A 26,157-nucleotide genomic window follows, 5' to 3' on the forward strand; every position below is an offset into this window, starting at 1 on the left:
TGCTGGTACAGTGGAAGGCCAACATGGACTGGTGCATGTTCAGGGAGAAGACAGTCTATGTGGCCAGAGGGAGACCTCGAACTTGGACTAAAATTTGGGGAGCATGGAATGAATACAGGGGGGATGTGTGCTTACCGCCTGAGCCAATCAGTCAACATGACAATGCTTCTCCCTAACCTGTGACGCCAACTGAGCTCTATTGTATTATATTCTCCTGATACCTTCCCCCTCCCGCCTCTTTCCCCATCCTGCTATCTATCCTCGATACGTGTTTCCCTGCCTCATTCCCTACCCATCCCTGACACCCAGCGTCGCATTACTCACACTGCCACTTTCGCGCCCGCGGGCGCTTGTTGTTGTGTTTAGATCATGTAAAATTAACCTTCGACGATTATGTCTCAATTGTTTGACACTATTTTTCTCCTTTCTTATTGCTGCCTTGCCTCCGGGATGTCAGGCTGAATAGCTGTGTGTTCTGGTTTAAATAAAGGTTTTCAAAAATTCAAAAAAAAAAAAAAAAACAGTGTATTGGGATTCAAATGGAGTCGCTTCGGGAGGTTTACACAACAAAACGGGGAAGTTCACCAGAGTCGGCTGAAACGAGATCAGTGCTGATTGAGCAGGCAGGTTTATTCTGAATAACAACGGAAGCGGAACTCCGTCTCGTCTGAACACTAGACCGAACCAGCCTTAACCACTCACATGCGTGGTTAAGGCTGAGTCGTTGTTCGGGCAAGTCGTTCTTCCGCTTTCGTGACTCCGGAACTCGTTGTTCCGGAGTCGTTGTTCAGGATGTTTCCCGCCCCTGGGCCAGCCCAACCCTCCCATTGATCATCATAGAAAATAATTCTGAGACCCTGTCTTCAGTATGAGAAAATCTCTGCATGGTTGTGTGCAACTTGCTATTCAATAATGTGTCAAAGTTCCTAATCAAAACTGTACTGTGAAGAGAGTCTGTCTCCTCTCCCGGAGAAGCAGCATTAGGGTGAGCCATGAACAAAACCTCTACGATGGGCTGGATAGATGCACAGGCCTTCCTTTTCTGTTTCCGCCTTGGACAAGTAGGTAGGCTGGTGACTGGCATGGTTGAGGATAAAAATCTATCCATTCTGCGGGTAGCCCCCACGTGATCTTCCTCCCGCTCCCCTGTTAAGCCCTTAGCCTGGGAGGACCCAGCCAGACTAATACAGGTGGGTCACAAGGGGTATCACTGTCCAGCGAGAGTCTCCTCTCAACCAGTTCTATTTCCTTGGACACAACCCGCACAGCCCGATGAAGGAAACCCTCTATGGATGACACACAAGAATCAGCGGGCAGAGTTTTTGTGGGGGGACCATTCTTTCTGTTCATGGTCGCAACACGCTTCGACACCATTTAGGGCCACCTTACCAGTTCATAGAGTGGATAGCAGCAAAATTGTGCCAGTTCGGGACCTCAATAGGGCATGAGGTAATCAAGAAATCAATCAGTAATTTCCCAAAAAACAAAAAATACTTTATTCTTGACCTCCTTATAGGTAAAATGTATCCGTGCCACCAGCAGCAGAGTCAATACCTCGATACCTCAAGGACTACTAAACAAGCCAAGGGTGGCAGCCCCGCCTCTTCTTACCCCCCCTCCCCCCCCCCCCCCCTCCAGGAAATACGTGCGTCCACAACATCAGCAAATAACACAGACAAATGCCAACAATTATTTGCAGGTCCATGATATTGCCACTTATGATGTTGAAGTTGAGATCAGATCAGATGAAATATCACTGATGTCCGTAGTGAGGTTATGTGTGACATATGAGGCCATGAACTGGGAGTGAGATATGGTTGTGAAGTTGAAACATAATTCATAAATGTCAGTGGCTTACTGTGTGTGTATACTGATACACAGAGAGTAATGTGCAACTTTACTACCATTGCTTAGCGTGGGTCTGGGACATGACTCAGTAGTAATAAATAACATATTACACTCTGCAGATGTGGTTTATGTGATGCCATGTTTTCATGTGCATGTGTTTAAACAAGCATTTGTAAAGCAAATAGATGTGGCTGTAATTTGCTGCACCATTCACTCACTCACCATGCACTCACCTGGGCACAGTCTCTTACCTTTGGTATAGCAGATGTATCTGAAGGTGACAGATAAGATATTTAGTTAACCAAGCAAGACTACATTCTTGTAATACAAACCAAATGTAAATGTAAATATAAAAATGTAAATGTACAGGAATTTATATAGCGCAAATCACCGAGCGGTTTCTAAGCGCTTGCTTAGGGAACCCGTCCTGGTATTCCCCTGTGAGATAACCCCGGCAGGGTAGCCGCAAGGTGAAAGCCAGGCATCCCGCCGCGAGGGGCCGTTGTGGAGATTAAGCAAGCTATTGCCCAGAGTCGCAGAGTGTGAACCCGTGAATCGAGTAGGCACCGGAGCGAGAATTGTCGAGTCCATGGACATTTTAGGACTCAAGACCCCGCCGAGCCGGGAATTGAACCCTGGCCCCGGGCTGACCTCTGCTTCCAGGTCTGCCTCCTCTAACCAGTGAGCCACACTTCTCCACGTGAGCCACACTTCTCCACAATGAGATAGCTGCCTGGACTATTAGCCTTCTCTTTTCAACTTGAAGAATTGTCCTTAAGCTCTTCAAAAGAGAGTAAAATCTTCCAGCGATCTTGTTGACATATAGGCCGAAGGTAACATAGCAGTGATAATGCACACTATTTTTGGTCATAGTACCATGGGCCAAGGACCTGTGATAACCAAATGGAGATCCATGTCTAAGGATGATTCTGTAGAACCCTCACCTCGCTTATATGTGTACTCAAATTCAAAAGGTCATCAAACATGGCAATGAAGAAAAACATTCCCGAAGCTTAAGAGGATAGTCAGGATTACTACTGCTTTGTAGCATCAGTAATTGAATATCAATAGCATAGTTAAAAGAAAAAAGTAAAGGGAAAAAAACGACTTCAAGAAACTAAAGAGGTTAAATTAGTGTTAAAGAAAGCCACAAAGTGCATAATATTTTTTTAAGTACGGTCCTGTGCTTTTACTTTTAAAAATAATTTATTTTCCAGTGATCTGTCAGAAAATCTGTGTTAAACAATGTATAGTTCTGTGCTGTACCTTTTAGCTGCTGTGTTTGCACTAAAGTGGCAAAAGTTCCTCTGAAGTAAAGAAAGGTAGACCAAAACTTTTTGTGCAAGAGGGAAAGAGGTAGTAAAGAAAGAAAACTAGCTTGTTAGACACGCTCTTGGAAGGTTGGGGTGCGGTGTAGTGGGGAAATTCTCCTTTTGTCTCTTGTGCCCTCACACACCCTTGTGAGTGTCAAATATCATCATAGGGCGTTGCTCCTCTTGTGGGTGGCGCTTCAGTCCCTTACGGGCCCCGCAAGAGGGCTCTTTGATGGAGATCTTTTTTGAAAATTCTGCAGTTGTGCTTATGGGTGTGAGGGCCCAAGGGAAATGAAGTGAATTAAAATGATCATACGGTGCCCTTAACCTATTTATTCAAGAGTCCGGATGATCAATTAAAAGGGTGTGGGTCCTGGAGATTCCCTCTGAAAACAAATGAGGGGCGGTTATGTAACTAGCCGCTACTCACAGGACAAGTGCTCTAGTGTAAATAGTAATAGGTCAACATGTTTCGCGCTCTCCAGTGGTCCCTACCGGATCCAAAGGCACTTCGTCAGGACCAGAATAAACGTGAATATCACTGAAGTAGTGATGGATTAAAAAGAATGGCAGGTACCGGGCTTGGAACCCGTGAACCTGTGGTACCTTATTCTTCAAGGTGTAGAGCGTCTGAGCGCTGATGGGTAGGTACCCTTAGTCTTGGTACTCATCCCCAACCTGGTGATAAAAAACACATAATGAAAGAAAAACAACCTTAAAGAAACATCCATCCTCTGTATAGATTCTTCCTCTTATCAACGTTCTCTGAGGTGATGTGCCCTTTGATAATATGTGAACAATAAGGTGCCTAGTAGTGAACACATATAAAGGGCGTGATGGGTCACAGGAAGGTCTTCTGAAGTTAATGGTGGTGCTCTGTTTGTATACATAACAGAGCCTCCAGGCATTCATATGCTAATTCACTATTTGTGGTAAGAGCAATGACAATGTGAACCTCCAAACAGAGGACCTGGTTTAAAGTGCTTTGAAATAATCAGTCGGCATTACCAACCCACAGGGGGATGAGGCACCACACACACACACACACACACACACACACACACACACACACACACACACACACACGCACACACACACCAGAAGTCACAACGCATGTAAACCCCCGATGGTCTACCCCTAGGGTCCTTCGATGCCCTTCACTGCATGCTGCGAAGCCTACTCTATGTAAAGATTTTAGGGCCCAAGTTTCTTGGAATAGACAGATCTCATGGAGTCTATGAAATCACCCCAATCGGGCAACTCTAATCTAGCCTCAATATTCCATGACAGAATCTTAGGGCCATTTGACCTTACTTCCATCCAACTCTCAGCAGTCACCTCCAATTCTCGACCAACTATGGCTTCAAGGGACCCAAAGTTATTATCTGGGGTCGCTGGGATTTGGTGGAGTAATCCCTCCTCATTGGTTGTAGAATTATTAAGTTCAGCATCAACTAGAGATTTCCCCACCTCCTCACAGGCACCAACTATAGTATCTTTAGTTATGTCTTCAGACCCAAACACATCACTTCGCTCTAGCTGTTGATTCGGTACCTCAACCCCCATACCCAGGATAATATCACACGGCTGATTAGACCAAGTGGGTGGACAGATGTTGGTTGGGGTTAGTCAGTCCACCATTTCAAGCACACTGAATCTATTGCTAAGAGGGATACTGGGTGCAAAGCCAAAACCATCTAACCCACCTCTATTGCTGGCATCACTAGGCAAGGCTCGCCTTTCACAGGTTTTCCCCAGGTGTCCAAATTTCTCCATATACATTGGGGCGGTGTAGAAGTAACTTAGGTCAAATGTCTGAATACTAGTTCTCGTATATTGATGGGGCCCCTCACAGATATGACGCACTACCCGACTGTTAATTAATAACTATGCAGTTACCCGCTATATCTTTCGCTCTACGACCTACCCAACTTAATCTGCGGCGAACAAAATTTGACTTTGCACACTCGGGGGAAGGGTTCTATTATTATTCAGCCAATGGATAATGCATTATTATTACAAATAAATACATCTGTTATGTGCTCCGCCAAATATTTTAAGCACAAAAGCCCTGGCTACGGGTGTCCCAGAGGATTATACAATAATTCACTTTGCGAAAACTGATTCCTGTATTTTCCGCGTGCGACAATTAAGAGTTTTCACTTATACATGGAATAACATGCTGATTTTGGTGCTTACTGAACCAAAATCTGCACGTCCTAGTATTTTCTAGGCCCTTCTCTGCCTGTTAAATGGAACTAGTTTTTACCTGCCAAAATGAATCCGTACTGCAGCCAGTAATTACTCAGGTGGTAAATTTATGCAAGGATTGTTAAAAAACGAGTACTCTTAATCAAGCTAAAGTCATTGGTAGTAACTTGAACTCGTCTAAAGCCTCCCCAGTTTCCAGTAGCTCAGACGGCGGTAGATTAGAGCCTGGCATTTTACCCCTCAGAATTTGTGGCCAAGCCTGGCCTTTCTCCTTGACTGCAACTTAATCCTCAAGTAACATCTTCTCTTCAGTGTGGGGGCTGTTAATGAAATAACCCTAGAACATGGTTATTCGTCCCAGCCGGGAAGGGCACAGTGCCGTGTAATAAGCTGAGCATCCCTGCATGATAAATTCACCCAGTCCCTCAAGAAATCCATGAAGAAATGATACTGAGGCCCCAGTTTCCCCTTAACGTTTCTGGTTTTCGAAGCTGCAACTAATCTAACAGATCAACAACATGCTTCCTTAGGTTACAGATTTCCTAACCCTGCTAAGTGGGTTGATTCTTAATTTTTCCACAATCCCTCCCTTCTTATCATAAATCCAAGTGTTTAGCATGCATCACAGATTTTGTTGGGGAAAGATGTTTTCATTTCATAAGGTGACCTTTATTAGTCAAATTCGTACAAGTACGTATATTTTATAAGTTATATTTTTTGTAATCAGTCTTACAAGCGATAAAATGAAACCGATTTAAGATTCATGTTTTCTTGTTTTATTCCATCAGTGACATATTAAATAGTGATTTTTTTTATCCTTTACCGACTTGTATTTTGTGATTACAAATCTTATATCTAAAATGTATATACCAATTGAAAGGGTATTTACTAATTAAGTAGGATCCAATGTTTTAATTTTGCACAAACCACTCAAAATTGTTTTTCTATTTTGGTCTTATTTGATCGGTGTAGTGGTGAGCAGGCCATTTGAAGTGTGCGGCAACGAAGATAGCAACAGTTTACATGTTCAGATTGCACTTTTTATTTTGTTAGTATTTCTGTTGACTCCTGGGAGTCGGACATGTAGAATAGGATAGTAATGTATTTCGGCTGGCACTTTTAATTGGAAGGACTTTATTAGAACTAAGAGGTGGACTATTGAGAGGGTCATTTATAGATGTAGACTTCTGGGGCCACATTATACATCCGGTACAAAAGGGAGTGGTGATGGACGGAGCATCTGAATCAATCAAACACTCACACCCATCAAAAGATCTGGGTTTAATCCATCACCGTTCTTTAGCCCACTCTGCCACCCCAGTTCAGACATGGCTATATGCAAACTACTAGCGTGCAACTTGGTATATTTTTAAACAACGGATTTTAAATTGTAAATTTACACTCTGCTTGCACTCAGCATACTTGGCACTCACTTGCCATCACTTTCGCCTTATTCAGACGGTCCCAGCCGATCTTAGGGCTGTAGACCGAGTTTTAGGGATAACATCCCCTATGGCGGCCATCTTGAGTGGGGAGCGAGAGCGGTGAGAGCGCTCTAGTGTCCTGTATTTAAGGAGCCCCAGGGAAAGCAGGCGCGAGATCCTAGCACTTCTACCAACATTCTGCTCAGACCTCTGATCACGCAAGGAGCATTTTCGAGCTACTAGCGTGCAACTTGGTATATTTTTAAACGACGGATTTTAAATTGTAAATTTACACTCTGCTTGCACTCAGCATACTTGGCACTCACTTGCCATCACTTTCGCCTTATTCAGATGGTCCCAGCCGATCTTAGGGCTGTAGACCGAGTGTTCGGGATAACATCCCCTACGGCGGCCATCTTGAGTGGGGGGCGAGAGTGGTGAGAGCGCTCTAGTGTCCTGTATTTAAGGAAACGGTTGCTCTCCGCGTTAGCAGTCGCGCCTCATCAGCGCCTCATCAGCGCCGGAGTCACGCCTGAGTCAGCCCGTCTGCGCCTCGGACGTGCCTCAGGGCCATGGCATCACCATATGGTCCAGTCACTGACATTATACAGGTACCACCTACAGCTGATGCAATAATAAATTCAATGGCCTCCTCACATATTAAATACACGTCTGCCTATTTGAAGGCTTTACAACCGGCGACACTACCCTCCTGCAGGTTGCTAAAGTTGGGGTGGGAGAAGGACACCTGTCAAACCTGCCAATTACACATTGACCCTGTAGGAATAAAATCCACTCGGATTGAATCTAATAAGAACCATCTGAAATTAAAGTCTAAATCTTTTTCGTTCCTCAGCCTCAATAGTCGCTCTCTACCAATGCATAAAACAGAAATATTCAACTTATTACTAGATGAGGCACCCGATGCATTGTTTCTAACTGAAACATGGCTTAAAGAGAGCTCGGGTCCAGACATAGCCATGGCACTTCCGGACACTTACGCTATTACTAGACTCGATCGTGATAAGAAACCCGGTGGCGGAATAGCAATTATTTTTAAAAAAACCTTCAGCTGCGAATTTAAACCTCTCTCATGTGGTGGCTGTGAAGCCGCGACCTTCAAACTTACGCTAACCCCTAATTTTACTCTATCCTGAGTCCTTATTTAATCGGCCCCCGGGGGCACCATCCAAATGGATGACAAATGTGTCAGAACTCATTGGTCCGCTAGTTATGAGAACTGCCAACTTCACAATTTTAGGTGATATAAACTTACATCTAGAGGATGAGGACTGTTCCCTGGCCAAAGATTTTACAACTGACTTAGCATCTCTTAATCTGATCCTAAAGAACTCAGGGCCAACACATCGTGCTGGTCACCTGTTAGATCCTATATTTTCTAATCTCAACAACATCGTCACGCATCCTGCTCTGCCCCTGCCCTGGTCTGACCACTATTTGGTTAAATTCACCCTTCAGGTTGATTTAACAAATAAAGATAATACACCTATACCTACTCAGTACATAAGGAAATGGAAACAACTTGACACGGATAGTCTTAATGCTCTCTTGGAAGAGCATAGCCCTTGCACCAAGACAACAGTCCAGCAGCTTTCCTCCACAGTTCAGAATTGGCTCTTGGCAGCCATTGACTCCACCCTACCTAAAACAAAGCTAAAACAAAATACCCACTGCTGCCCTGCCCCCTGGTTCAACGAAACTTTAAAAAACGAAAAGACCAGATGTAAAAATCTTGAATGACAATGGAGAAGGAATTACTCACCAGCAGACAAGGAAAAAATATAAAACTCAGTTAATAAACTACCAAAAGCTGTGTGGCAAAGCTAAAGCAGAATTTATCTGCACTAAAATCACGAATGCCTTAGACCACTCCAAAACACTTTTTAAATTAGTAAAAGAGATGGCTGGTTCTAATACGTTACAACCTTCGCCTGAACTTAATAAAATACAATGCGACCTCTTAGCCGCTTTCTTTATTAATAAAGTTGACAAAATTCACCGCTGCGGGGGGAAGCTGCCACCCCTGGGGAGGACCTGCCAGACGATCCTGGTGCCGTGAGAGGAACGGCTGTAAACTTATCTGTCCCAGCAACCCGACCGCCGCGAGGGCAAGGGACTACATCCCCCAGGTGCCCCGGCGGTCGGGTGACGTCAGCCGAGCGCCCGGAGGCGCGGGACAAAGGCGGGAGAGCCGAGCGCTGTTGGTGAGCGCTGCGGGGGGAAGCTGCCACCCCTGGAGAGGACCTGCCAGACGAACCTGGTGCCGTGAGGGGAACGGCTGTAAACTTATCTGTCCCAGCAACCTGACCGCTGCGAGGGCAAGGGACTACATCCCCCAGGTGCCCCGGCGGTCGGGTGACGTCAGCGGAGCGCCCGGAGGCGCGGGACAAAGGCGGGAGAACCTCTCGCACCGCGAGTCGCGCGCGGGAGCGGCCGGGCCAAGGGCGGGACCATCTAAGGCCATCATAGGCCAGAGGAGGCCGGGACGGGCCACCCCCCCTGGCCGTGCATTCAAAATAGGTAAGTCATCTTGTGCTAAGCCATTCCAAGTCCCTGTAGGTGCCTGCTGCTACTCACAACATGTCTTCTAAGGGGGCCCCGAAAATTGCTACTGGGACTAGGGACCTGGCCAAGGGGACGATGGTTCACTACTTAATCAAGACAACACCGTCTACTGTCCAACAACCTGTAAGAATAGCTCGAGATCGATTGTCTACTGACTGTTCCTATAGTGACATCACTCCCCCTCAGTCTGCCGTCGCATCACCAAACCTATCATTCCTGGAGGAACTTAATAGTTTATGCAAATCCAAGTATGCGGCCGTTAAGTCGACATCAGAGCACACTAATGCCTCCTTTTGTCCTACAGTCATCACAAGCCCCCATCCCAGTTCATCATCCCCATCCTATGGAAACCTCTTGGGTACTTCCCTCTGCCCACCTGAAACAGGTAACACGAACCCTATAATGTTTTTCCAGGACCTTTCTGGTGAAAGAAATCGATCAGCGGACAAACATACAGGCACCCAAGCTATGCACCCCCAATTTCACCAACACTCTTGGCCCAGATACAAACTATGTTTAACGCCGCATTACACCCTTTAATAGAAAGAATGAACGATCTTGGGGATAGGATCACGGCAATAGAGGAAATGACCAAGACAAACTCGCTACTCCTAAAAAACATGGCAGACCCCAATCAATTACAGCCTTTACGCGATATTGTAAAGCCTTTAGCAACTCCACAAAGTAGTTTTCTTCAACTCCGACGGGCAACACCAGGCATGCTAACTCAATCCAGCGAGAAAGTTCCCACCAAAATAAAAACAACACACAGCTGTTCCTTTAAAACGGGGCTGAACAAAGTAACCATACCACCTATAGGACCACTCCCCAAGATAAGGAACATGCAAAGAAAAACAAATCACATCCATTTACCACCGGAGGCTGCCCCGTTCGTGGGTGTCCTTTCTGGGGTGCCTGAACTCACAAAGGGAAAAACTGAAAGTGAACAGGAGCTGAGAAATAAGGCACTATTTTGGCTAACAAAGAATAGACCCCTACCCCCTGACATCGACGGTAGAATACAATGTGTCAGAAGGGTGGGATGGTTAGGTCCACTTCGAAAAGAGAGATCCGGTGATCTGGTGCTGATAAAGTTCATAAACAGCAATGTTGTCCCTTACCTCCAGTCTTGGAAACCACAGATAGGAGATGGACCTATACACACCTGGGGTCTATCTGATTTTTATCCCAGAGAAGCACTTCACCCCCAAACAAGATCATCGAAGAGACTAACTTTTGGTTGGGCCAAAACAGCTCTGGGGTGAGGGGTTTTTAATACCCAGACTCTGACTTGATATACTATTGATTTGGTACCTGACCTTTCTTAAAGATTTTATGTTATAATGTTATTTACTGGGATATGATTTGAAATGTAATTGTGTATATATTTTGTAATGTGCTTTTATGATTTTATACCTGAAAATCGAATAAAGCTAAAGTTACTTACTTACTTACAACATTCACCAAGACATTAATCAAGCTTCTAACAAACACCATTCAGCCTCTGAAGCTACATCCAACTGTGCATCATTTACTCCAGACAATGATACAAGTATTCCTGACTGCTCCATCCTGTCCGATGCATCTCTTGCCACACTTGATGAATGGCCCTTACTGAACCCTGACATGGTTCAAAGGTTGCTCAACACAATTAAATCAGGCTCACCAAAAGACCCATTGCCATGCTCAGTCTTAAAGCAAATTAACAGCAATGTCCTTGCAACCATCACTGATCTTCTAAATGCTTCGCTATTGGAAGAATCTGTACCCAGCTAATGGAAGCATGCAATGATCCATCCGCTTTTAAAGAAAGCCTGCGCAGACCCCAAGCTGCCAGCTAACTTCCGCCCTATCTCCTTGCTGGCCACCTTTGCAAAGATATTAGAGAAGCACGTACACCGTCGCCTTACTGATTTTATTATCATTCACGACCTGTTACCTTCCCACCAGTCGGGATTCCGCGCAGGCTTCTCCACAGAGACTACCTTGCTGGGCGTAACCGAAAATATCCGCCGTATGGTGGATCAGGGCGAAACAGTGGCACTTGCGCTGCTCGACCTCAGTGCGGCATTCGACACCGTGTCGCATGCGGTCCTCGCCCAGACACTCCACTCCATAGGCATCCGTGGTGCGGCTCTCAACTGGATCAAGTCACTACTGAAAAATCACACGTTCCAAGTCTTCTCACAAACCGCATGTTCTGACACTATAACATTCAAACACGGAGTACCACAAGGCTCTATTCTCAGCCCGTTGCTCTTCAACGTTTATATGAGTCCCCTTGCCAAAATTGTGGCGGAAACAGGACTCCTAATGTTCTCTTACACTGATGATTCTCAGCTGCTCTTTTCTTTATCAGCTGCAGACTCCGACAACTCCTCTACAACTCGGACTCAGTAAAATCACTGAATGGATGCATAAAAACTTCTTAAAACTCAACGGCGAAAAAACCGAGCTCATCGTGCTGGGAAAAAATAAAGAACTCTGGGGACCCCAACATTGGCCATCTGAAATGGGCACCCCCTCCCCCCCTACCCCTGCCACGCACGCTCGCAATTTGGGCGTCATCATTGATGACTCGCTCAATTTGCATCAGCAAGCGGAAAAAACCTCGGCTACCTGTTTCGCGATATTAAAATGGCTAAAAAAAAATCTGTTGGATGCTGCCTGAAAACACCAAGAAAACTGTTGTCAATGCTCTAATAACATTGGGGCTCGACTATGGCAACGTTCTGTACCTGAGGGCAAATAAAGCCACTGTCCGCAGGTTACAGACAGTACAAAATGCAGCAGCGAGATTACTATGGAAAATTCCCATCTCCACTCCAACCACTAAATATATCAGAAAGCTACATTGGTTAAAAATTGAAAACCGAGTCAAGTTTAAATCTCTATGCTTTATGCACAGGATTGCCACCAATACCGCTCCAAAATATCTGCAAAACCTGGTGCACCCCTATCGTCCCTCCAGGATCCTCCGGTCTTCCACGGCCAACCACTTTGAAATTCCAAAGATCAAGCTGTCACGCATGGGTGGCAAGTCCTTCTCATTCCTTGGACCTTCCCTTTGGAATTCAATGCCACATACACTGCGGTCTGAGCTGAGCTACATTAAATTCAGAAAGGCCTTAAAAACGTGGCTGTTTAATATCTAGTATTCTGAAGCCATATTAACAATTGGATCTTCTGCGCCGGGAAACCCTTTGTTGGGTAGCTGTGCGCCCTATAAATGCAAGAAATAAAATAAAATAAATCAGTCTGACCCTGTGCCTCATGGGAACAGTCCAGCCCCAACTGCCAAGCCATGTCTTCCCTGGACCGGAAACAAGCTTCCGAGGACCGGTTTCTGGCATCTAATTCTCCAAACTCCCTCCCTCCCCTCAACTCCCATGCCTGTCTCTACGCCTGGACTTTCAATTAGTGTGTGTGTCTGAGCATTTTCAGGAGTGTACTTTGGTGATCAGAGGTTGTGTTCCTGGTGTGTCAGTGGGATCTTCTGTGTCAGAGTTGAGGTGTTCTTCTCCTTCCTCTAGTGTACTATCTCGCAGTGCTTGCACTAGCGCCTCCCATGCTGCATGAGAGACTCCATCATGACCCACTATCACTGGACTTATTGGCCTGACCACCTGTAATTAACCCAACTAGATATTCTGCAGGACTGCTGTGAAATTGGACTGCTGTGAAATTCTGTCAAAACCAGAGTGGCTTCACACAACAAAACATACCATTCCAAATGGAGGATGTTCTGCTGCTGGTGCGAGTCTAATAGATTGCACACAGTGGCTGCTAATTACCACGGTTTAGACCTGGTCATATCGGACCATAGTTCATTTAAAGGTGTATTTATCAGATTTTCAGAACCTGCTTTTTCCTGAACTGTTCATCTTTGTTTCCCTCCAGACTTATCAAATAATGTTTTATGGCCTTTTCCCCCAGAAAGAACATCACCACCAAAGAATTCACAATTAAATAAACGTTTCTGAGATTCTACTAAGACACAATTGTCTTGCACACCAATCCGAAGTTCTTATGGCCAGTAATACTAAAAGTCTTTTACCTGTACTCTTCCAGTGCGATGGAGAAGTCTCTGGATTCTCTTGTTATCCACAGACTTCTCAAGTTTTACATGAAAAGAACTGAAACCTTCAGAAAGACTGTACAGTTATTGTTAAACCCCAAACAGTGCACAGTCATTGCAAGCAGGGCTTTGCCAGATGGATTGCAGCCGCAATCACTTTTTGTCTTGCTACAGCTGGTTCTCCTCTTCACAATACTCGAACCATAGGGCTGGCATCGACAGGGGCCCCATATGCAAGAGTAACCTAAGTGAATGTTTGTGGGGTAGCAACATGGAACGTCCACCGCAGCTTTACAAAACACTATTGCCTGCATACAGAGGCATCAAGAAATGTTACTGTTGGGCAAGCAGTCCTCTAACATCTTTTATTACAGATTTCTGTTTTCTTGAAATGTGAATATATATATATTGTTATTCAGATTCAAGCATGTGAATCTTTAACCCCTTCCGTGCTCGCGTCCGCCGACGCGAGCACTATCTCGCGGGTGCTGCGAACGACCGTTGGCCGACGCAGCCCCACCCACTCAGTAGAACGCCTGCATCACGGCGGAATGTCTGCCGCGGTAAATGGGCTAAAAGAGCCTAGGCTGGAAAAGAAATGTTACTTGACTGTAACTACATTTCTCTGTCTTTGATGGAGTCACCTGCACGCCTCCCGGTCAGACGCTCACTTTCTCTACAGAACCTTCACACTTGTGCTTTGAAATCTGACAGATGGTGTACTGTAGGGGTACGGGAGTTCAGTAAACTGCCACCTCATTGTCTTGAGTTTGGGTTTTTGCCAACAATGTGATCATGCTGCTACAGTGACTCGGTTCATAGCCTTTCAGTTACTGTTTAAGCTTATAGTACTATTTTAAAGTTACCATGAGAAACTCAGCTCAACCACCGGGCATTCAAGCATAGGAATCTATCAACCGTCCCAATGCTAGAGATCTGTAGTTACACTCCAGTAACTTATTTGTTGATGTTGTTCAATTATCCGGTTGATGGACAGTCAAAGGATGGGATTGTACTAATGGCAATTGAGGAACAGGTGACTTTTGATGTTTAGGCTTGCACTACCCCTTTCCCACGCCTGCATTCTGCTTTTTTCGCAGAATGTATTGACCTTGGGGAAGAAGTAAATCTATAGAGTTGATGGTAAACTGTGGAGTGAAGGTTGAAAGGTACCCATTACTGGTAGTGAGGATTTCCTATTGAGAGAGACCCTCTCCTGTGTAATTTGCTAGTAACCGTCTACTATACACCAGAGTGCCGAAGCCCAGTTTCAGAAACCACCAAGCTTTTATTTCAAAGTATAAATGGCAGCACGCTCTCTTTCTTGTCCTTCCAATCCATCCACGATTTGGCTTCTCAAAAAGCCTTGTTCACAGGTGGACACAGTTTTCACTGAAGTAACTACGTTAAAACACCAGGTTGTCACGCAAGTCAATAATCCTACTAGTACCGGAATGCACCAGTGATGTTATCAAGTATACTCTCCAATTGCAGCGCAAATACAAATCCATCATAATTGCGTTCAAAGCGCTGAATAGCATTCAAAGTGTCCTTCCGTTCCAGTATGAAATAAGGCAGCCTGGTATATCTCTTTCATTGTGTATGCAAACAAAGTTCATAACTACGAGCTGTCCTTAGCAATGTCTCTTGTATCTCAAATAAAGGGTGGTGATTTCTGAAACTGGGCTTCGGCGCTCTGGTGTTTTGATTGACTGGCTGCTCCGTTCCTGTTTTTATGCCGAAGCCGCCCTGCATGGTTGGGGCTCCAGTCTCTGAGGATGTTTGTGTAACCTTCTACTATGTGGGATTGGATGTTCTGCAGTGGGGTTAAAAGGTACCCTGTTCTTGTGATGCTCCGTTGGTCATTCCATAAGCCCGATCTTGAGGTCCTTTCTGAACTGGTGCAGTGTCGGGCTTCATCGGATGAAAGGGGGAGTTCATTCTAGGTCTTGGCTGCCAGGTAGGAGAAGTATCTGCCACCTGCTCTGGCCCGGTGGATGCGAGGGACTGTGGCGATGTCGGCAGAGCGGAGGTTTCTCTTGGGGGCGTGGAATGAGATTTGTTCGTTGAGGTATTGGGGTCCGGTGTTGTGGAGGGCTTTGTATGCGTGTGTGAGCTGTTTGAACATTGTTCTTTTGAGGAGGAGCAAATGGAGATCGCGGAGGTGTTTTTGGTGATGTGGTCATGTTATTGGATCTCGAGGATAAGTCTAGCTGCGGCATTCTGGACTGTTGTTGATTTCGGCGCGGAGAGTGTTTCCGGGGTCCAGTCTGCTGGTGATGAGTGCGGGGGTTGGGGGGCTGATCCATTTGAACGTCTTGCGAAGTATGTGGAGGGTGTTGAAGCATGTGGAAGACACAGCGTTGATCTGGTGGTTCATGTTGAGTGAAGAGTCTAGTATGATGCCGAGGTTGTGTGCGTGGGCGGTTTCCGAGGGCAGGGTACCAGATGGTGTCCCATACGGAGGGGGTGGTACCGAGGATGAGGACTTGGGTTTTCTCTGAGTTGAGCTTCAGGCAGCTGTTGCTCATCCAGGTTGCAATGCTTTTTATCCCTTCTTGGAAATTGCGCCTGGTGATGTCAGGTTCCTCGGTGAGGGAAGGATGAGCTGGGTGTTGTTGGCGTATGAGACTGTGTTCAGTCCGTGGTTTCTGCCGATGGTTGCGAGGGGGCCATGTAGACGTTGAAGAGTGTGGAGTTGAGGGAGGATCCTTGGGGTACTCCACATCTTATCTCTTTTGGTTCAGAGAGGAAGGGCAGGAGTCTTATTCTTTGTGTTATGTAGTAAATCTAGAATATGCGTATCTATAAAGGCAGAATACCATTCTTTCTACTTGTGGTTTTGTTCCACAAATTAAGGCCATTATTTTTTCTTTTGAGGGGTAGATCCCCTGCCGGGGAACCACATTTTTGACACATCTATTGTTCCTGCCACAGGAATCTGTCTAGGAAAAGCTATATTTTTACATTCGCCTCCTGTAGCCTCTGCGGTCTTCCCCTCCACCCCCTCTCTCATTTGATTCATTCCCCTGGTTTACATTGCCCATACCTAGTGCCATTCATTTCGACAACCTGTTCTTTTTTCCCTACTCTATCCCCTTCTTGGCTCCATCAAGTCCTATTGTTTCCTTGCCGAGGCCTGTCCCCTCTTAAGGAGTGCCAGACCATTCATGGATTTAACTTGCAATACATGTTCTTCTGTACTTCATCTTGTCTGTGGCCCGCATCTGCTCCCTCTTCTTGATATGGCTGCACTTTTTGGATATAGATGTTTCCAGTGGTCTTTTTTTTGTTTTTTGGGATTCATGATTGATTTCAAGATATTTTTTTTTATTGAAGTATTCTTTTTTTTATGGCTTTTTATCACACCTTTTACTGAGTTGTGGTGAAATTAACTATTAAGAGTTTAAAATACTCCTGTTTACTTCCTAGAAAGTAAATACAAGAAAAGGCCTTGGGCATGCTGTTTGTGTGAAGTTTTATGTGGTAATTGGTTTTTAGCATTAAACGATACTCTATCCAGATATCCATCAGCTTCACACTGCTACCAGATTGGAACTTTATATTTATTTACGTTTTGTACCCATGTAATCCATTCTCACAGCATCACATAAGGAGATAGTAGATTGTAAAAGGTGATTATTGGATCGGATAAGCTTTGAAAAACTGCAGTACTGTTGAGAATGTATGGGCAAGTTTCTCCACTAATGATTGTGCATAACGGCAAATACGACATCTCAATAGAAATTGAGTTTGTGTAACACCACAAAGGTTACAGTTATAGCCAACATTGCTTTATGGTGAACTATATTTTTTGTTCGTGTACAGAAATAGTGAGGTAATGGTGGCCTCCACTTCCCTGCCTATCACGATGAAGAACAAAAAATGTAAAATAAATAACTGCACTATATATGAAATGTAACTTGCAAAAAATGAAGTTTATTAAAATAACTTTTTCTAATGAATTCCACAATAAAAAAATGTCCTGATGTCGACTTTTAGATAACACCGTATCTCTTGTTGCTCTAATGTTCATTTATTAACTGTTCACGGCGATACCCTATTTCCCACTGTTTCCCCAGATGCTTGCTTCTTTCCCGTGCAAAATGTTGCTCGTGTCGAACTTGCGCTGTTTCTTTGAACAGTGCTTGCCTTCTCTACAGCCTTTCTGCCTGCCTCAAGTGGCGAATAACGAAATGAATAAGCCCTGGGAATGCGACACGGTTTCGACTTGGTGGGGTGGTACAGAAGCACGTAGCAAGACAGAGCAACATGTAGATGTGGGGGGCGGGAGGAGCAGAGAAGCACATGGCGAGAGAGAGCAACACTGAGACTGGGTGGAGAATAACAAGAAGTCAGCAAGAAAACCCATGCACTGTCATAGTGCACACCTAAAAAGAAAAAAGTAGCACAAAAAACAAGCAGTGTAAGAACACTGTAATTCGTCCATGCACCAGAGGAGGGACAAACACCCGGTGGGGAAGTAAAGCCTACACAAACTATCAAATGAGAAGCAAGCGAATGATTGAGTGACAATCAGGCCAACCAGAGGTAAAGAATGGGCGGACTTTAAGCCCACTGTAAGCTAACAAAATGTCTCACAGCAGGCAACGTATGTGCTGCCTTAGGCACGACCTAAAAACCAAACAAAGGGAATATGATTATAAAACCCAGGTATTCTATGAGAGTAGTTCAGCAGCATGTATGAATCTTTCTGCAATGGTGGTCACCGTTTTTATTTTGGAGTAGGATGGGCCTGACAGGTGGAGGAACAGGAAGTGGCCTTAACATGTGCACAAGACCGCTAAATACATGGATTTGACACAAAACCGTATTCTCCTATTATTTTAAAGACAGCCTGCTACTTTTTGTATATATTGCAATTCACATTATTTTTAAATTACATTTTGTGCCGGACATATGCATTATGGGATATTTTTACAACATATAATTTTTGGAACCAGCATGTCTTGGCCAATAGAAAAATAAAATTAAGTGACGGGATGCGCGAGTGACTGGAGATGCTTGAGATTGCTATGCTTAATGATTGCTCCTTTTGCACAAGTATCCAGAATTGTCCATGTGGTGAAGGTTATCTATACCCACTATTAAAAATGGAGGTGGCTGAACATGTGTATCGGCAGTGCACTTGGATAATAGCTTGTTGTAGTTCTTTCTAGCGTGGCTGGCTTCCAGTGCAGCTTTTGGAGCGGCAATAGTTTTGGGTAAAATATACTTTAGTGTCCTGGGCAGAAGGGACCTTCTCCCAGAAGAAAGCTTAACATCATTTCTAACTTTGCTAACTCAGATTTCTATTTCTGTGAACTATAGAAAATGCCGGACAACTTGGCTGATGGGCACCACTCTCCGACACCCCTTCTGGAATCAAAACTGTGAAGCCGTCTCAACTGTGCTGTGTACAGCAGACTCCGACACCTTCTTGTGTCCCGCCTCTGGACGGCGGCTCTGCGGATCCAAAGATACCTGCGGGTGTACGTTGGCAGGCACTCGCTGTCAGTTCAGCATCTGGAGGACTCAAGGATCGAACTCTGCAAACACTTGTTCAGCATCTTTTACCTCCTTTTCTCCCAGATTGTTATCAGCATGGTGGGGTGGGGGAACAGTATTACTTTAACTTATGATCAGCTTGCTGAATGTAGTTGTTTCAAATATATTTATGCTTACTAACTTTTGTGTTGACCAGAACTGAGGCCCAACATGGGCAACTCTAAAAAGTATTTGTGAGAGAGCAACACCAAACTCTTTTGGTAAATCCCCTCCATAGATCACCCAATGGTTTGGTCAGGAGCCCAGGTACATTGTTAACCTTTTATTTACTTCTGCCATTTAAGTGAAATAGCCCAGAATCGTAGGGCATCTTCCAAGGTTTCTTTTGAATCTGAAATGCTCTTCCGTTACAGCAGGTATCCAGCACTGTCCACTTCTCCGGCGATATTATCCTCTGGGCAAGGTGTAGTCCCATTGTCGCTATAGCTCTCACAGACATGTTTACGTTTAATTCAGCAAAACAAGAAGCAGTGAAGAGTAGGCAATGTTTCTTTAGAGAGCTGCTCCCCCTGGAGTGATAAGATGTTCTTTATTTTCTGGGACACCAGACATCCCTAAGGGATATTATACCCATTTAGGGGTTGAGCTAGTTCAGGTTTGCTTTGACCATATGACTATACGAGTAGATGCAGGTGGTATCCTCCATTACTGGTTTGGGAGATGAGCGACCAGACTGATGCAGTGCCTAAGCCGATCCCCATCTGCTGTACCAAAGCGCCGAACCCCTGTGAACTCCAGTGAGGACTTCACCTAGTGCTTGAAATGGAAAAATAGAAGTGTGGGTACTCTGTACCAGAGTACCTGCTTGTTTTCTGAGAATTGCCGGTACTCTCCAATAAAAAGTATTACGTCACTCTTGAGAAGTGCTGGTACTCTCCCTCTCAAAATAAAAAAGTGCCGGTACTCCGTACCGGACAGTACTGGCCCATTTAAAGCACTGACTTCACCCTCAAAAATTGAACTGTGAAAGCACACATTTCTGCCCTGCACTGTAAGAAACTGCACCAGCAAGTGTCTCCCTGACGTTATTGGTACACAGGGTTTATGTCCACCGTGTAACTCGTCTGAATGAACCAAATCTTAATGACGTAAAAGCTGCTGTGAAGTTGGACTGATTCCAAAGATGTGGAGAGGCGAGCGGTCCTGCCAAGCCGGGAAATGCTGCCTTTCCTCGTGAAAATAACCATGTCCGCTTGTAAGTGAATCCTGTAATTTCTTTATAGTTTTATATTGCAAATTCATGTGATTGACAATACTCGCTGTCGTAAAAGCTGCTCCGACAATACCAATAAATTGTAAATTAATTCTTTTCAGTGGCACCATTTCTTGGCTGGACATTTTGGTGGGTGTGTTTCATATGTGGACTCCCACAGGAAGTTCGATTACAATAAACTCCTCGACTCCTAGGAAACTGCACATTGCCAGCTTCTGTCACCCACCAGGATAAAAGAAGCTCGCCCTCTGTGAACAGCGACTTCTACCTCACGATGGACATGTTAAGCCAAAAATTGGTCCCGAGCCGGTTTCCTCAGATTACGTCTTGGCGCAATGCTGGTATATTATTGATAAACAACAAGGGGACATCCTGCTTGTGATTGTTCATCTCATTTGAGAGATGCTGAGGTGTGATTGCTGTTTATCTTTAAGAGATGCCTCTGTGGTTTTTAACCAGTGGGAAAGAGGGTGGCTGGTGATGGCCTACAACCTAGCTTTTGTGTATGTTTAACATGCAGTGTTCCTCATTACTACAACCCATGACTGTATGTGGATGCCTGATTCTGGTCTGGGGGCGGGGACTGGCCTTGCAGTTCGGACTGGACTATTACCATGGGGAGCAGGGTCAAGACTGATTTTCAGATGGCTGGGTCCACACTGGGGTAGTTTGAAGAGCAAAAAAACGATTGATTCAACCTAATCTGTGACCGGGGGTGAGTGTGTGACAATGTTCATCATTCCGTCCCTCATATTTTTGTGCTGCTATATGTGAACTCTGGCCCATGAGGGCAACAAAGGAGTCCTTTACCCCAATAAAAGTTACTGCTAAGCACTGCCACTGTATCGCTAAACCTGAAAATAAGTGAGAGACCAGAGCAGTGGCGATAGGCGACTGCAGATTGTAAGAGCTCTACGAGGCCACACAAATAGCAGGGATGGGAAACAATGCTGAGCTACTTATAAACCGCGTGGCTTGCAATTTTTTCTGATGAGTGGCGTTAACCCCATGAGTGCGAAGCCTTTTCCCCCCCCTACAAATCAAAGTCCTTTTTTGGCTATTTGTGGTGGTAGCGCATAGGCACCCATAACTTTTTTTCCACATAATGTATTCACATCACTCTTGCTTCCTTTTTACCCCCAACATCCTTGGGGTTCTAAAGGTACCTAGGCATTGTTGATTTCCCTGGATTGGATGGAGGAATTAGTCAAAATATAGCTAGATTTTGGGAAAAATAGGAAAAAGTGCCCTGTGAAAAAAAAAATTCACCCTAAAAATGGCATCAACAAACTGTTTGCTGTGCTAAAATCACAATTTCACAGCTTTAAGGAACATGTATGTATGTATAAATGGTTTTGTATCGCGCACTGATACTGGGGAGTATCCTGGCGTGGTGGGAGAAGCAAAGACAGATGAGCAGGGATCGGCTTAGAAACTGCTACTGAATAGGTGGGTTTTTAAATTCTTTTTAAATTGGGCTACTGTTTGACTGGAGCGCAGATGAAAGGGGAGAGCATTCCAGGCGCGGGCAGCAACCACAGCGATGGACTGTCCCCCTAGTCTGGTTCGCTTGAATCTGGGAAGGGTCATTTTAAATAGAAAAGATGATCGGAGAGCTCTTGTAGGGGCATACAGAGTAAATCTTTTCTTTAAATAGGCTGGTCCTTGGTCATGGGTCACTCTGAACGCAAGTACCAAGGTTTTAAAGAGGATACGTTGCGGAACTGGAAGCCAGTGGAGGTCGGACATATGGGACCGGACACTCTTCCATCTGGGGACGTTGCAAAGAAGACGAACAGCGGCATTCTGAATGACCAACAGACGTTTGGTCAGATAAGCTGGAATGCCGCTGAACAGGGAGTTCGCGTAGTCCAGTCTTGCCAGAATGAGTGCTCGGGCAACCGTCTCCCTCGCCTCTCTAGGGAGTAATGGAAAGAATTTCCTGAGCATTCTCAAGGTGGCAAAGCACGTTCCGGTCAATTTTTTTATATGGTCCTCAAATTTTAGATCCTCTCTGAACCAGATCCCAAGATTTTTTGCAGGGCCACCCATTTCCTTAGGACATGGGCTATTCGGGAGTCACAGCGCATTTTTAAAACTTGGGGGGAAAGATCCATAGAAGAGGACCTCTGATTTGTCCTCATTACATTTTAATTGGGCCCGCGTTAGCCAGCGGAAAACTGAGGATAAGCAGAGATGGACCTTAGCTGTGTCTAGATGTTCGTCAGGCCAGGTAAAAAGGACCTGCGTGTCGTCCGCATATCCTATAATCTTAGCCCCGTACTGCTCCGCAAGATACACCAAAGGGGTAATATAAATGTTGAACAGTAGGGGGCTAAGAGTGGAACCCTGTGGGACCCCCGTAAGGAGTGGTTTTGGTTCCGAGGCATGAGGCGGCATCCAGACCTGTTGGGTCCTTCCCGAGAGAAATGAGGACATCCAGGCCAAGGCATTGCCGCCGATGCCGATAGTTGATAACCTGGTGGTGAGGAGAGCATGGGGGACGGTTTCGAAGGCGGCAGAGAGATCCAATAGGATTAGGACTGCTCTGCCGCCCCCGTCCAGACACTCCCGGATCGACTCCGTCATCTCTACCAGGGCCGTTTCAGTGCTGTAAGCGGCCCTGAATCCCGACTGGGCAGGGTGCAGGGCATTGGATGACTCTACGAATTTATCTAATTGTCGGAAGACTATTGTTTCACAGATTTTGGTTAAGTCAGGGAGAAGAGAAATAGGTCGGTAGTTCCCGGGGACCGAGGCATCAAGGCCTGGTTTCTTCATAAGCGGCAAAAGCTTAGCCTGTTTCCACATGGCAGGAACCACTGCCGAGGAAAAAGAGAGGTTTATGATCTGGGTAACCTCCCCACAGACATTGCTGGCCACTTCCGACAGAACCCGAGCTGGGCACGGATCGGCGGGAGACCCTGATTTAAGACATTCTAGAAGAGGCAGAACATCACCCTCAGTTACCAGCTCAAAGTTAGTGAGCTGTTGGGTATCAGAGGGATCGGGCATACAGGGGATGTTAAATCCTGAATTCTCAGACGATGATGTGGAAGTGAAACCTTGCTGAATCTTAGCTATCTTGTCTGTAAAGAAATGCGACAGAACTTCACACCATTCCTCAGAGGATGGAAGGGTGGAGGATTCTGCAACAGGGGATACAAAGCTTTTAACAATAGAGAAAATTTCTCTACTGTTATTCTCCGCTTTAGCTTTTCTTCCTGCATAGTATAGTCCTTTAGCAGTTTTAATAGAGGCATAGTATTTCTTTTGGGCAGTGCGCAGGGCGACCTTTGCGTCTAAGCTATAGACACGCCTCCAGACTCGCTCCAATTGTTTGCAAACCAGTTTTTGCTCCCTCAGCTCGGGGGAAAACCAGGGTTGAGAGGGGCAATGACGAAGTCTGGGTACGGTAGCATGTTTGGTGGACGCATTTGTTGCCTGTCGCACCCACCCATTGAAATCTTCAACTGCCATGTCCAACTCAGGTGAGAGGGGCTGGTGAGTTTTTAACAATTCCTGGCCAAACATGGCCAGGTTAATCTTCTGATGGTGGATGATGGGGGATGTAAAAGCTGAACTGCCCGCATTGCCCACCTCCCATGAAAACCTGACCAAGTCGTGATCAGACCAGGTGACTTTTTCCGGGTCTGATAATTTAATGGGAAAGTTAGAGCACACTAGGTCAAGAAGGTGACCCCCTGAATGAGTTGGAGACGACACCCATTGCTTAAGCTGTGACAGATCCAAGACCTCTTCAAGTCTGCGCGACTCCAGAGCATCAGCGTTATCAGCGTGAATATTGAAGTCGCCGACCAAAAGAAATCTGGGAAAGTTCAGGGCCCGAGGCACAATACAGTCCTCCAGTGTCTCAAGGAAGTGCATGGCTGGGCCTGGTGGCCTATAAACCAGAGATCCCCCCTAGCGTAAAGTGTGGGCTAATGATAAGGGAAAAATGAAGAATTTCGCCCTCCACCACCACTGCTAGTTGTTCGGAGGTGAAGTGCCAATCATCTTTGAATATTACTGCTATACCTCCTCCTCTGCCCAGAGGACGGTCCGCCCTGGCAATCTTAAAGCCTCTAGGAACGGCCAGTTCAATGGTCGGAGCACAGGAGTTATTAAGCCATGTCTCAGTGACGAAAAGTATCTCGAGCTGGCCCTCCGTTAAAATGTCGAAGATGTCAGCTGCGTGTTTCACCATAGATCTAGCGTTGATTAGGCCAGCTCTGACAGTTTTCGTATGGCCCATGTCTGCGCCTAAGCGCGGGGGAAGTGTGAGCTGGGAAGAAAAGCCGCATCTCGGGCATGCCGTCCCGATAAGCTCAGGCCTTCTTCGTTTACAGCTGCTTTGCTCCGCGGGAGGAGCTACATTCAGGAGAGCGGAGCGGGAGTAAGTAAATCTATGTGGTCCATCTCGGTCATATGGAGGGGAGGCAGGATGGCTGGCCCTGGGCCCGTCCGAGGCACGGACGGGCACAGACGGGCCCTCCTTTGGCCCTCCTTTGGCGCTCCTTTGGCGCTCCTTTGGCGCTCCTTCGGCGCGCAGACGGCGCGCAGACGGCGCGCCCGCTGCGCGCTCTGGGACACATCGCTATTTGTAGCCCAGGCCCCTCCCCGAGCTGGACCGCTAACTCGAGTCCAGCCGGGGTCCGGGACCGCCCAAGATGGCGCCCGACCTAGCCCTCCACGTCAATCGGCACAAGCAAGCCGCTGTGGAACGGGGCCCAGGGGGACTGGTAAGCAGCGCACACAGCGGTACACAAAGGTAAATTTAAAAATATACACTACACAATTATTAATCAATTGGAGTTTAAAAATAGATTTAAAAAAAAGGGTCAACTGAGAATTGCAGCGTGAGGCGAGTAGCAGAAGAGATCACTCGCAGTCTGCTTCGCCAATCCCAAGCGCGATCACAAGGTGCTGCCACCACCCTGGTCAAACGCACTGACACGCTAAACTCAATTCTATTTGTAGCCCAGGCCCCTCCCCGAGCTGGACCGCTAACTCGAGTCCAGCCGGGGTCCGGGACCGCCCAAGATGGAGCCCGACCTAGCCCTCCACGTCAATCGGCACAAGCAAGCCGCGGTGGAACGGGACCCAGGGGGACCGGTAAGCAGCGCACACAGCGGTACACAAAGGTAAATTAAAAAATATACACTACACAATTATTAATCAATTGGAGTTTAAAAATAGATTTTTAAAAAAAGGGTCAACTGAGAATTGCAGCGTGAGGCGAGTAGCAGAAGAGATCATGCAGAGCTGAATCAAAGAAACTATTTTCTTAACCACAGTTTTGGCTTTTTTCAATGAGGTAGCCCATTTTTTCTAACTTTCGTGTTTTCAACCTGCTTCCTGTTTGTGGTGGAAACGGCTATGAAGCCTATGGGTAATCCTGGAGACTATAGATTTTTTTAAAATAGACAAAATTCCGAATTCAGCAAGGGGTTGTTTGTGTAGATGCCTCAGGGTCTTCCGAAAGAAACCAACTGTTGAAATAAAAAAGCAAATTGAAATTCGTAGGAAAAAATGTTAATTTGTGCGACAACGTTTTCATTTGTAACTTCTCGTCACAATTGCCCGTTTACAAAAGCAATATACCATTACATCTGCTAGACCCTTCTTGTTGCTGGGCTACATAGGGTTTGTGGGTTTTCCAATAACTCAATGTACTCAGAGAGGATAACCGAGTTGCACCTTGCAGTGGTCTTTTCTTTGTACCATGTGTAGATCAATTAATATGGTAAAACATAAAGATTGAAAAATAGGTATCAAGGAAACCTATGTGTTTCTGAAATGAGTACAAGATATGGCGTTAAGAAGCAGTGGTTATTTGCACATCTCGGAATTTGTGGGTCCCCGTGTGAATTAATGGCTTTTTCTCAAAATGTCTTTCTACACACTGGCTTACAT

The 26,157-nt window shown here is 45.7% G+C and overlaps 1 protein-coding gene across 4 annotated transcripts in view; it reads left to right on the top strand.

Annotated features, from left to right (window-relative positions):
• Window positions 1–20,334, top strand: part of FLVCR2 (FLVCR choline and putative heme transporter 2) — a 505,902-nt gene extending 485,568 nt beyond the window's left edge. For all 4 annotated transcript variants that reach the window (XM_086937519.1, XM_086937521.1, XM_086937520.1 and 1 more), the window contains one exon: window positions 18,792–20,334. In XM_086937519.1, coding sequence (XP_086793645.1) covers window positions 18,792–18,814 — 23 coding nt within the window. In that variant the 3' untranslated portion in view covers window positions 18,815–20,334. The remainder of the gene's footprint in view (window positions 1–18,791) is intronic.
• Window positions 20,335–26,157: the final 5,823 nt, after the last annotated feature.

This window comes from Lissotriton vulgaris, chromosome 9 (genome assembly GCF_964263255.1).
Source record: "Lissotriton vulgaris chromosome 9, aLisVul1.2, whole genome shotgun sequence".
NCBI lineage: Eukaryota > Metazoa > Chordata > Amphibia > Caudata > Salamandridae > Lissotriton > Lissotriton vulgaris.